The 13,177-nt window shown below is 38.2% G+C and overlaps 1 protein-coding gene across 2 annotated transcripts in view; it reads left to right on the top strand.

Moving 5' to 3' along the window:
* The window catches only part of THAP5 (THAP domain containing 5), an 8,181-nt gene extending 645 nt beyond the window's left edge, over window positions 1–7,536 (top strand). Inside the window, exons 2-4 of one of the 2 annotated variants that reach the window (XR_824431.1) lie at window positions 2,941–3,133; window positions 3,638–5,219; window positions 7,335–7,536. Coding sequence is in view for 1 of the 2 variants with exons in the window: in XM_010831173.1 (XP_010829475.1) it covers window positions 2,941–3,133; window positions 3,638–4,552 (1,108 nt within the window). In the remaining variant the exon portion in view is untranslated. Of the gene's footprint in view, window positions 1–2,940; window positions 3,134–3,637 lie in introns of both variants that reach the window. The other variant, XM_010831173.1, reaches the window with a different exon arrangement.
* Window positions 7,537–13,177: the final 5,641 nt, after the last annotated feature.

The raw sequence follows: 13,177 nt of genomic DNA, 5'->3' as shown, positions 1-13,177 counted from the left end.
TAATGGACGTGAGTTTGAGTGAACTCCGGGAGTTGGTAATGGACAGGGAGGCCTGGCGTGCTGCAATTCATGGGGTCGCAAAGAGTCGGACACGACTGAGCGACTGAACTGAACTGAATCACTTCAGGTGCATCAAACGTGCCGAATGGGAAGGTGCCCTCCAAGTTTATCTTACACCTCCTGTGAGTTAGGTCGCGTAGATGTTATTCCATTTTCTCCTGAGAAAACAGGCTTTTCAGAAAAGATAAGGTAACATACCTTGAAAGTTTTGTGGCAGAGGCGGAATTATAATCTGTCACCTGCTCAGGGCTCTAGATAATTCTTCATTGGTACAGGGAGCAGGTAAGTAAGGGCTACCAGGTTTTCCCCGCTCTCCCAACGTAGAGCGTTCCTAGGAAGCCTTTTCTAAGCGAGGAAGCAATTGCTTTTATTTTGTAAAAGCGAAAAATTTGTTTGGGCCCTAATACCTGTTAGACCAAACTTTCCTAAAAGTGAAGTGGCAGAAAGCGAACTCTGGAAAAGTAGGGAATATTCCACTTTATTCCAAATTACTGTATGTATTCCAAATAACTATAGCCACGAAATATTTTTTTGAGGAACCCCAAAAGTACTCATTTTTACTTGGAACAATAGGAAAGAAGTATTGTGTACTACTTATTAGTAAGATACCCGGCTCCAAAGCCAGATTTAGGTTCAAATCCTGGCTCCATCACTTTGTAGCTGAACGACCTGTAAATTATTTAACCCTGCTACCCAAGACCTTCCATCTGTAAAGTGGACACGTTAATAGTACAGAATTCACACGTAACGTCTAAAAACATAAAATAGCACTTGGCATTCATAAAATGCTTCCTGTTTGTGAGAAATCAACATGTTTAGACTATTCTATAATTTCCTTTATTTCTTATGTGAAAGTGTTTGTTGCTCAGTCGTGTCCAACTCTTTGTGACCCGTGGACTGTAGCCCACCAGGCTCGTCTGTCCGTGGAATTCTAAATAATTTAGCTCTAATGTGAGTGTCTTTAAGTTAATTTGAAGTTTCACTAGCTATTTTGTGAAGCTTTTTTGACTTTAGACCTAAAGCTCATTGTTCAGTAATGACTCAGCTGCTTTCCATTATCTTACCTAATGGAAAAAAACAAAAAACTGATAACTCCAAATGATTTGCACTATGTGCCATATTTCTACAGTTATCTTCCTTGAAGCCCTTCCACAGGTTGCAGAGATATTTTACGGGGATAAACATACTCTGGTATATGAATGTCACTGGCTCTGAGGAGGTTTGTAGCAAAGAATCACGTTGAACTTAATACCATATTTCCCATATTTATTTGGCCTTGGGTTTGGGGGGCTCATAACCTCAGACTAGGACTTCTTTAGTCTTGTAGACTGCATAGTTACTATTTTTAAGGAGAGAAAAATAATAAGGCCAGAGAAAGTCAATTATAGATTTTTATTCCTCAAAATATGAATTTACTGGAAATGGAACTTTTTATTGACTTTTTAAAATTTCATGTGTTCAGTCCCCTAATAGCATCCAACTTGAAGAATTTTCTTGCTAACACTGTCACGTGCTGCAAAATAAATTTATATTAATTAGGAAATTCAATGAATATAGTGCTCAGTTTATACCAGTGATTATTCTAAGTCCTCTGAAAGTAAAATTCTTTTTGCCACTAAATGCCTTTTCTCATTACGTTTATCATATTTATAATATAAGTTACTGATATATGTAAGGTTAAAAACTTTTCAAACTGTGTATGAATATTGTATTAATGGTAAAAAAAACTTCCAAAAGCAGATAATATGATTTTTCTGTGGAACGATATCAGGGTTAAAAATTATTTCCTACAAAGCACCCAGATTCTTTTCATCTAGCATCTTACTACGTTATCAATATTTATTTTTTTATAAGATCTTATTACTACAAAGCATAAATGGTTGTGATTGAGAGAAATGTATAACAGCTGCTTCTTGTATGAGAACCTTTTATGTTACTCCTTTTTAAAAATAGGAGATTATTATATAATATGTGTCTTGGACTGTGTTCCTATAAAATCTTCAAAAGAAGTATAAATCACTGTTGTTTAATACAAACCTGTTTACACTGGTAGAATAAAGTTTTCTGTCAAATTCTGCAGCAAGTCCAAATTTTACCCTAAAACATGTAGTGTGTTAGAGCCAACTCTGAATATCCAGGCTATTTGGTACAGGAACAACATATATAAAGAACGCTCTTGCCTTTCTTTGTCTTTTCGATGTGTTTCCTATTATAAAATATGAGTCTGCCCTCTTAACATGTTTAGTTCTCTTTCAGAACTTGAATACTTGAATTTTAGAGTTCCCAAACCACTAGCTAAAGAAGACTAGAAATGTTGGACTACATTATAGATGGTTGGAATTGAGGCTGATTCCAGTAAAGAGAATGGAATATTAGTAGTTTTATAAGATATAGTATTCCTTTTATGTTAGCTAAACCATTTTTTGAATTAACATCTCCTTATTTTAAAAATATTAATATAAAAGCCTTAGGTTTAATGCTTCTTATAGACAGGAAATGGTTTGATTTGTTATATTACTATGAAGAATATTTGAATAGAACTTTTTAGTTAACAAAACTCTTTACTAGTTCTACAGACTATACAACAGAATGAAAAAGAAACATAATCCATAGAAAATATAAATAGATTTTATCCTTTGTAGTAACATAAATATTTTACTTGAAGGACCCTGAGTTATACTTCTCAGACAAAAGCTTTGGCTGCACACCTCATACCTTAGCTTTCTTTGCTGCAGAGGTGATATGGCAGTTGTTGTCATGAAGATGCTGTTGTATGGTAGGAACAGTTGTCTTTGTGGCCCTTGGGTTACCTGTATATACAGGCCTGGAGTCTGGCATTATTGTTAAAATATAGCAAAGTTTTCCTTTTTTTAATTTCAGGTTTCCTCTACATGACAAAGAAAGACTTGAAAAATGGTTAAAGAATATGAAACGAGATTCATGGGTTCCAAGTAAATACCAGTTCCTGTGTAGTGACCATTTTACTCCTGACTCTCTTGACATCAGATGGGGTATTCGCTATTTGAAACAAACTGCAATTCCAACAATATTTGCTTTGCCTGAAGACAATCAGGTATTGGAGGCAGGGAGTAGGGGAGAAGGGGCTAATGCTGAGTATGGTGGCAGATTGCAGGGTGGCAGGTAGTCAGGAAGGGGGAGGAGAGTGAAAAATAACTGTTGGGAAAACACATACTTAAGAAAGGAAAACTCATGTGTACTTTTACTGAAAGTGATAATTTTTAAATAAACCATTCTGAAGCATAGCTTAAGAGGAGCCAAAGATAACACATACATAAATTATCAGGTTAAGTTTTTAATGTAAATTAATGATCTAAGATTTTTTTACTAGTCTTGTGAATGATCTGAGATTTTTCTTTATATATTGATTATGCATAATTTTTTTAAAAGATGCTTTCACATACATTTTGAGCTGTTAACATACTGAAAACATTTTTTAACTGAATAAATTTGTTTGGTCAGTATACTACTCAAAGTTGTATGGAAATAGCACTAACTAATAAGAGGATAAAGCCTAGTAAGGACATCTTTTTTAGAATTTGAAAATGTTATTTTATAGGAGAAAGATCCTTCCAAAAAAAAATCTCAGAAGAAAAAATTGAAAAGTGAGAAAGAAGTATGCCTAAAAGCCAAGTCAGAAGAATCTTTTGCATCAAATGAGCCAAAGAAGCATCCAGTTAATACAGATCTCCTCCCTGAACATGCAGAATTACTTGAATCATCTGCCTTGGTAAAACCACCAGATCCAAAAGCAGAAAGTGTGCAAAATAACATATTAACTCTTAGTCTAGTTAAACAAGGTACCAGAAAACCAGAATCTATATTGGAAACATCAGTTAACCAAGACATGGGTATAGGTGGTTTTCACACATCATTTGAGAATCTAAGTTCTACAACTATTACTTTGACAACTGCAAGTTCAGAGGGCATTCAGCAGCCTTTAGAAACCCAAGAAGTGATTGAAATAACTACTAATCATCTTGCTAACCCACACTTTACAAATAATTCTGTGGAAATTAAGTCAGCACAGGAAAATCCATTCATACTCAGCACAGTTACTCAAACAGTTGAAGAATTAAACACAGATAAAGAATCCGTTATTGCCATTTTTGTACCTACAGAAAATTCCAAACCTGCGATTAATTCTTTTATACCTGCCCCCAAAGAAACAGTGGAAATGGAAGAAGATATAGACATCGAAGACTCATATAAGGATGTAGACTATGAGACAGAAGTTTTACAGATTGAGCATTCTTACTGCAGACAAGATGTAAATAAGGAACATCTTTGGCAGAAAGTGTCTAAACTACATTCAAAGATAACTCTCCTTGAGTTACAGGAACAACAAACTCTAGGGAGATTGAAGTCTTTGGAAGCTCTTATAAGGCAGCTAAAACAGGAAAACTGGCTATCTGAAGAAAATGTCAAGATTATAGAAAACCATTTCATGACATATGAAGTTACTATGATATAGATTAAGAGGTTTCCAAGTTTGTGACTTTCATGTAAGGTTTCTGTTAGCCAAACCAAATTCTGTGTAAAGTGAACTTTTTCCTGTGTAAAGTTCTTAACCTTAAGCCAAGCAAGTGCTCTAATGTTATGAACTGCATCCTATTCTTATTATGCTCATTTTTTTAAAACAACTCGAGAATTGTTGGGTAGATGACATTTCATTGCTTGTTAATTTTCCAAATTTAAAGTAAAAACTTAGTGAATAAGTAATATGATTCAGTCATAAAATGAGAGAACACAGACATGGTAAGCAAGAGCCCAGAATAGAAGTCAGGTTCCAGAATCAGTCCTGATTCTACCATTGAGATGTGTCTTGGACAAGTTAACTTAAGATTGAGTCCCAGTCTCTTAATTTGTAGAAGGAGGGCACTGAACTAGATCTCTTACATAGTTGTTTCTTTTTAGTTTCTTCCCTTTATAGAAGATACTTTTAATAGAACAAGTTTTCTGTATGATAATCTTACACAAAAGTAGATGCTGGCTAGAATTTTCTACTATTACCTGTTAGGTTCTTCTCAATGTGTATTAAATTCTGTGTTGCTTGACCTTTGGGCTATAATTTTTTGTATTATACAGCTTCTCTGATGCCTTGAGCAGTAAAGAATCCACCTGCAATGCAGGAGAGCCAGGTTTGATCCCTGGGTTGGGAAGATCCCCTGGAGAAGGGAATAGCAACCCACTCCAGTATTCTTGCCTGGAGAATCCCATGAACAGAGGAGCCTGGAGGTCTGCAGTCCGTGGGGTCACAAAGAGTCGGACATGACTAAGCGACTAATATTTTTTGTATTTTACCAGAAAATACTCTTGTTAGGTTTTATTCCAGTTGAACTAAAATAAGGAATCAACCATTAGCCTAGTTCTTAGGAGAGGTACTTTAAACTTGAAAGAATATATATCTTATATGTAGCTGACCATCATAATACACAGTTATTTGAATTGACACCCTGCAATTAAAGTTATTTTTATAAACCAAAAATTAAAATGAGGTTAATTTTTTAAATATTTTTTAGGAATTAACAGTTTATATCTATTTAAAATGTATAACCTTTAAACGTGTGCATGTCTCATTTTAAAATTCCAGAATAGAATAATACTTATTATTATACCTTCCCACTTACATGTATTTTATTAAAAGAAATTATAGATAGGTGGTGATGACCATGGCTTTGCAAGTGGTGCAATGATAAAGAATCTGCCTGCCAATGCAGGAGATGCAGGTTGATCCCTGGGTTGGAAAGGTCCCCTGAAGTAAGAAATGGCAACCCACTCCAGTATTCTTGCCTAAAAAATTCCTTGGACAGAGTAGCCTGAGAGGCTACAGCCCATGGAGTTGCAAACAGCTGGACGCCACTGAGCACGTGCACATGGTAATGACCTTAGGGAGGTAACTAAGAAAGAGACGAAGGATGGTTTTGTTGATTTCTGTAAGGTAATAAACGTGTTTTGGTGCTGAAAAATAGGTCGTGCTCAATAAATAGTTGACTACACAGCAGATAGTATTTTAATTGTTTTTCTAAGTGGATGGTGATTATTTGCATATGAATGTGTGTTAGCTAATTATAAAAAAGTTAATCAGAGGTATCCTTATAACCATGGGGGGGAAAATCCTTAACATTTTTGTATAAATTATGTACGTATAATTAATAAAGTTGATATATTAAGTTCCATTTTGATAATATTTAAAATACATACTCTAAATGTAAGTAGCCCTTTTAAGTCATTATAAAGTGTACATTATAGTTATTTTCTATTTATAGTTTACTCAGGAATAATTTCAGAGAAGGCAATGGCACCCCACTCCAGTACTCTTGCCTGGAAAATCCCATGGACAGAGGAGCCTGGTGGGCTCCAGTGCATGGGGTCGCTATAAGTCTGACACGACTGAGCGACTACACTTTCACTTTTCACTTTCATGCATTGAAGAAGGAAATGGCAACTCATTCCAGTGTTCTTGCCTGGAGAATCCCAGGGACTGGGGAGCCTGGTGGCTACCATCTATGGGGTCGCACAGATTCAGACACAACTGAAGCAACTTAGCAGCGGCAGCAGGAATAATTTAAACTAGTTGTATTTCTTTAAACTACTATATTTACAAGTATCTAAGATACTCTTGACTTGTATATTCAGTTCAGAGTGTTCCAACCTAACTCAGTTAACTGTTAAATTTTATTTGGGGGTTTTGACCAACTTTATTTCTTACTTGGATTATTATAGGAACTTCTTAACTAATAGTACCTGTATTTTGGATCTCCTGCTTTTGGATCTTCCCGGAGTCCACTGTTAAGTTTTTTACCTAAACTATGCATCTAGCTGTATCACTTGTGTACCACTTAACTTTCCTAGCTCAGAAATCGGTAATCACCCTTTAATACCTACAGAATACAGCACAATTTGTTTCCATCATGTATATTATCCTCTGTGATTCTGTTCATCCTGTGTTCTAGCCATACTCGAATTCTTAGCATTTCTCAAACATGCTGACTTTGTCTGTTTATTTTATTCTTTAAATTCAACCAGTTAAAATTACATTTCAACTTTGTGGGAATATCATCCCTTTTACCAGTCAAAATGGTTTTTTCTTTGTTTCTACAGGGTTTGTATTATAACACTGTAGCAGTACTTACACGTTTTTTAAATTAATTTTTATTGGAGTATGGTTGCTTTTGTTTATCCTTTTTTTATATCATGATGTTACGGCTTTCTGTTCGACTTGACTATGCTTTTTTTTTTTTTTTTAATTCTAGTGTTAATTGAATAAATGAAAGTACAGCTTTTAAGGATCAAAGAGACGTGTTAACATGGGATGGGGGAAGGTAATGTGATGAAGTAAGAAGTAAAAGCAGACAAGAGAGAGCATCCCTGGCTTCATAGCCAGGGCTCATCTTCACTTTTGTTTCATTGACAATGTAATATTCACTCAATAAAGGTTTGGATGAATATTCTGAATTTGCCTACTTAGAATTTCTTATTATTTAAAATAAAGAACCTTTTTAACAATTATGTCCTTCATACTTTGAGAATGTTTAGGGAAGGATATTGATCTTCTTATAGTCTTTGAAACATTCTGTGTTTGCAGTGTACAGTACAATTTACCAGTTATGTGCTATGCCACCTATTAATTGATTTTGGTTGTAGAAGGCTATCTCCACCACAAACTATTTCCTCCTTTCTATCCCAGATAATTAGAAAGGATATTAAGTTTAAGGAAGCTGTGTATCTTTATGCCTACACTTCAGGGAGATTGGTAAGTCATTTAAAAAGATTTCATCATAAATAATACATGGCATTGATCTAAACATCAAGCAGGAAATTTTTCTGCATACTTTTGATCTTGAAAAAAATGACTCATGCATCGAGAGTTGGAATATTGATGTGCAGATGAATTTTTCTATTACTAGCTAAATTGAACAGTTCTGTCAACTAATTTGGTGTTCAAGTACATGCTTTCTTCTTTTTTCGATTACACTGTTTTTCTGTGGATAAGGTGAGAGGGTTAAAACACAGCTGTCAGGGAAAAAGCTATAGAGAAAGGTGAGGGTAGAGATTGACCAAGATGCATCTGTGTTAGAGAAACTTTCTTCAAGGAATGGCCTGTTTGAATTATCATTTTTAACCTATTCACCACCCTCTGATTTTTTGGTTGCTTGACCACCTCATCTCCAGTGAACTTTTCCTCCATTCCTTCTCAGCCACCTCATTTCCATGGTAAGTGGTAGACCTTTGTCATTTCCAGTACTTGCATCTGCTTTGAAAATTGTCAACTTCAAGCTCTTCATTCTGACCACCAGCTTCTGTTCTTTAGCATAGTTATTGGAACAGCTTACATTGCAACCAACCCTTTTCCATGGCCCATCATCCCTGCAGTGATTACATTTTCCAAATATGGCTGCAAAATATCTCTCATCCTATATTCTCCACAGTATAACCTTGCCACTCCATTATCAAGAGGTGGAGTTTATTTCTCTTTTTCTGGAAAAGAGTGTGGCTGCTTTGATTGATAAGAGTACAGTAAAAGTGACTGCTAATTCCAACAGCCTGTAATGGGCCTGACAGCTTTCATTTCCTCTTTGGAGCTTTTGCTTCCTTAGAATACCAGGTGCCATGTAAGGTGTGTGATTACCCTGAGATCATGCTGGAAAAACCAAGGTCACAGGGAAAAACTGGAAAGTGAGATACCAGACATGGAGTGAAGAAGCCACCTTGAAACTGATTCTCAAGCCCATCACTCCAGGCTTCAAATGCAGCAGAGACAATCTCTTAGCTGAGCTCTTCCTAAATTCCTTTTGGGGTGGATTGTTAGGAAGTGTTTTAGGATGTGTTTTCCAGAGAAACAATTTCCCAGATCTGCAGCTGGTGAGCTGCAGACTCAGAAGAGCCCAAGGTGTAGTTGTAGTCCAAATCTGAAGGCCTAAGAACTGGGAGACCTGATTGTATAAGTTCTAGTCTGGGTTTGAGTTTGAAGGAAGGAGAGTCAATGTCCCAATTCAAAGGCAGGCCAAGAGTGAATTCTGCCTTACTCTTCTGTGCTGTGCTTAGTTGCTCAGTCATGTCTGACTTTGCAACCGTATGGACTGTAGCCCACCAGGCTCCTCTGTCCCCTGGATTCTCCAGGGAAGAATACCGGAGTGGGTTGCCATGCCCTTCTCTAGAGGATCTTCCAACCAAAGGATCGAACCCAGGTCTCCTGCATTGCAGGCAGATTCTTTACCATCTGAACCACCAGAGAATGAGGCCTACCTATATTAGGGAGGGCAATCTACTTTACTCTGTCCACTCATTCAAATGTTAATCTCATTCAGAAACACACACAGATAGACCCAGAATAACATCTAACCAAATATCTGGGCACTCTGGCAGCCAAGTTGACACATTAACTGTTACAGGTAGCAATAGATAACCAACACTATCCCCCTTCTGTATTTACCTCCATCCTTACTCTGATGCTGTGAACCATCATAACTGCTCTCCAGTAAAACCTTAAACAATATTGATCCCCTGTCTACTGTTCTCACTTGCCTAAACTCCATCTCATTGAACTCAAATACCTGTCTGCCTTTTTCTACATCACAGTAGTTAGACTTAGCTGGAGAAGATCATACCAATGGACAGGCTTAATTCCACATTCATATCCAGAAACCCCAATTGGACCCAGCAGCATTATTGTATTTCTCAAGTGAGTTCATATCTCCAGTCTGATTCTCCCTCACACTGCTCCCTTCCCATCCTACTACCCCTTACTACTCTCCCAAGGTGAGGATCCCATCTCATGCTTCTCTGAAAAAGAAAAAATCTGAAACACCTCTATAAACCAAAATAGACTGTTACACAGTAGTAGTTGAATGAACTACATGTACATGTATCAACATGGCTAAATACCCAAATTATGTGAAAAAGGTAAATTCCAAAACGTCTGGCAACAGTCTACTGTGTGCTGTGCTGTGCTGTGCTTAGTCTCTATTGTCTCCAAATCATGAGACCTGGTGGACTACCCCACCAGGCTCCTCTGTCCATAGGAATTCTCCAGGCAAGAATACTGGGATGGGTTGCCATGTCCTCCTCCAGGGGATCTTCCCAACCCAGGGAACAGTCTACTACTTAATTAAAATTTTAAAATACACAAAACAGTAACATGGTGCTTATGTTTACATTCCTGCATAAAAGAAACACACCAACTTCAGGATAATGATTACTTCTCAGGAGGCAAGAAGGGGTGACAGTGGAGAGATCTTATGTGTTATTGCTTTAAAAGAGAAAAGTGAGGAGCTGAATAAAGATGACACATTTCGTTACTGATTTAAATAATAGGTACAGGTCTACTATTTTTTAAAATGTTTCAGAATTTAAAGTTACATATTTTAGTTGAAATGACAGAAGACTGTTAGGCTTATTGAAGTAACTAAAGAAGGAAATGATAACCCACTCCAGTATTCTTGCCTAGAGAATCTCATGAACTGACCAGCCTGGGGAACTAGAGTCCATGATGTCACGAAGAGTCATACACAACTGAAGTGACTGAGCATGCAAACTTGGATTTGAAGTTAGGCACTGTGCTAGGCAGAAGAATAGCCCCTCCTCACTAACTGTCTGAAAAGGGGCAATTTCCCTTTTTAGTAAGTGGCTAAAGTGGGGTGGAATGGGGTAGGGGGGAGCAGGTCACAAACTTCTTTAGTTCTCTGCAGCAGTAAAATAAGAGCCAAATGAGGATGACATTTTTGCATGTCATTTTCCCACTTGCTAGCACATTCCAGTTTCACGTCTCTCCTTGAGCTTGTAATAACAGACTGGCCCACTTCTCTATTCCCAGAGAAATTCCCGGCTCTACGGTCAAGATGGGGTGGAGATGCACCAGGGGTAGACCTGATGGCGTCCCGGACCAGTGTCCAGTTTCTCACCATTAAAAACTTGCTTGCCTCTCATGTCACGCAGGGTGCAATCAAAGTAACCTTCCAGAATGCCTCCCAAGCTAAGATCACTAGGGAAAACATTCATCACCTGAGTGCTAGTGTATGACCCTGAGTATATTCCTGACCACAATAAGACCGATACAAACATGAAACCACAATGTTCCTTCCAAGCGTCACCACATGAGTATAAGTGATAGCAAAAGAGATGGTGAAGGGCTGGCCAGTGAGGAAAAAGTGATTTTTTTCCTTGAGTTATTAGGCCCAGTCCTTCAGTTCATTCCCACAGATTCCACAGAAAGAATATCTGAGTAGTTGGGACAAAAGTTACTGGAGAGCCTCCTCTGGTCCCACTAAAAGCTAGTGTTACCAAAGGAAGAAGCCTGCTGTACTTCCTATCTGAGTAATCTTTAACCTGAGAGATGCTCTTGGAGCTTGAGCTCCATCTAGCTTCTGAACTTTGGATTCTTAGCAAGGCTGGGCACTTCCTGACTACCAATCCATGTTTGGGACATAAGTGACAGTACACAGTAACATCATGGACAGCAAGTCCCTTGAAAATCTGTGATCTGACAGATGAGGTTAGCAGCTCTAATTCCCAAGAAGTTTTGAAATTGTCAGAGAGACCAGAAAGCTTGACCGAGAAAAGAAACTTTGGTCCACATGCTTTGTCCATTTCTGGTTGCTCCCCTCACAAGGAGGTTGGATGTCCTTGGCATTGGCAGGTCGGTATAAACCCCCAATGAGGTGCCCCTTTTTGAGGCTGCCTTCAGTAATTACGAGGCATCTCATTCAAAACAGCAGAGCAGGGCTCCTAACTTGCTTCGCCCAGGGCATGTCATTCATTCACACAAGCACACCTTAGAGTTAGTCAGTTCAGTCGCTCAGTTCAGTTCAGTTCAGTTTAGTTGCTCAGTCGTGTCCCACTCTTTGTGACCCCATGAATCACAGCACGCCAGGCCTCCCTGTCCATCACCATCTCCCAGAGTTCACTCAAACTCATGTCCATCGAGTCGGTGATGCCATCCAGCCATCTCATCCTCTGTCGTCCCCTTCTCCTCCTGCCCCCAATCCCTCCCAGCATCAGAGTCTTTTCCAATGAGTCAACTCTTTGCATGAGGTGGCCAAAGTACTGGAGTTTCAGCTTCAGCATCATTCCTTCCAAAGAACACCTAGGGCTGATCTCCTTTAGAATGGACTGGTTGGATCTCCTTGCAGTCCAAGGGACTCTCAAGTCTTCTCCAACACCACAGTTCAAAAGCATCAATTCTTCAGTGTTCAGCTTTCTTTATAGTCCAACTCTCACATCCATATATGACTACTGGAAAAACCATAGCCCTGACTAGACAGACCTTTGTCAGCAAAGTAATGTCTCTGCTTTTGAATATGCTATCTAGGTTGGTCATAACTTTCCTTCCAAGGAGTAAGTGTCTTTTAATTTCATGGCTGCAGCCACCATCTGCAGTGATTTTGGAGCCCAAAAAAATAAAGTCTGACACTGTTTCCACTGTTTCCCCATCTATTTCCCATGAAGTGACGGGACCAGATGCCATGATCTTCGTTTTCTGAATGTTGAGCTTTAAGCCAATTTTTTCACTCTCCTCTTTCACTTTCATCAAGAGGCTTTTTAGTTCCTCTTCACTTTCTGCCATAAGGGTGGTGTCATCTGCATATCTGAGGTTGTTGCTATTTCTCCCCACAATCTTGATTCCAGCTTGTGCGTCTTCCAGCCCAGCGTTTCTCATGATGTACTCTGCATATAAGTTAAATAAGCAGGGTGACAATATACAGCCTTGATGTACTCCTTTTCCTATTTGGAACCAGTCTGTTGTTCCATGTCCAGTTCTAACTCTTGCTTCCTGACCTGCATATAGGTTTCTCAAGAGGCAGGTCAGGTGGTCTGGTATTCCCATCTCTTAGAATTTTCCACAGTTGATTGTGATCCACACAGTCAAAGGCTTTGGCATAGTCAATAAAGCAGAAATAGATGTTTTTCTGGAACTCTCTTGCTTTTTCCATGATCCAATGGATTTTGGCAATTTGATCTCTGGTTCCTCTGCCTTTTCTAAAACCAGCTTGAACATCTGGAAGTTCACGGTTCACGTATTGCTGAAGCCTGGCTAGTAAAGTTAGTAAAGTACAGCAGAAAACGTGTTTGCTAGGAAAACAAAGAACTAGACCTCTGA

Source organism: Bison bison, unplaced genomic scaffold, assembly GCF_000754665.1.
Source record: "Bison bison bison isolate TAMUID 2011002044 unplaced genomic scaffold, Bison_UMD1.0 scf7180017864525, whole genome shotgun sequence".
NCBI lineage: Eukaryota > Metazoa > Chordata > Mammalia > Artiodactyla > Bovidae > Bison > Bison bison.
Note: the sequence above shows the minus strand (reverse complement) of the source record. Positions and strands in the feature narration are given on the sequence as shown.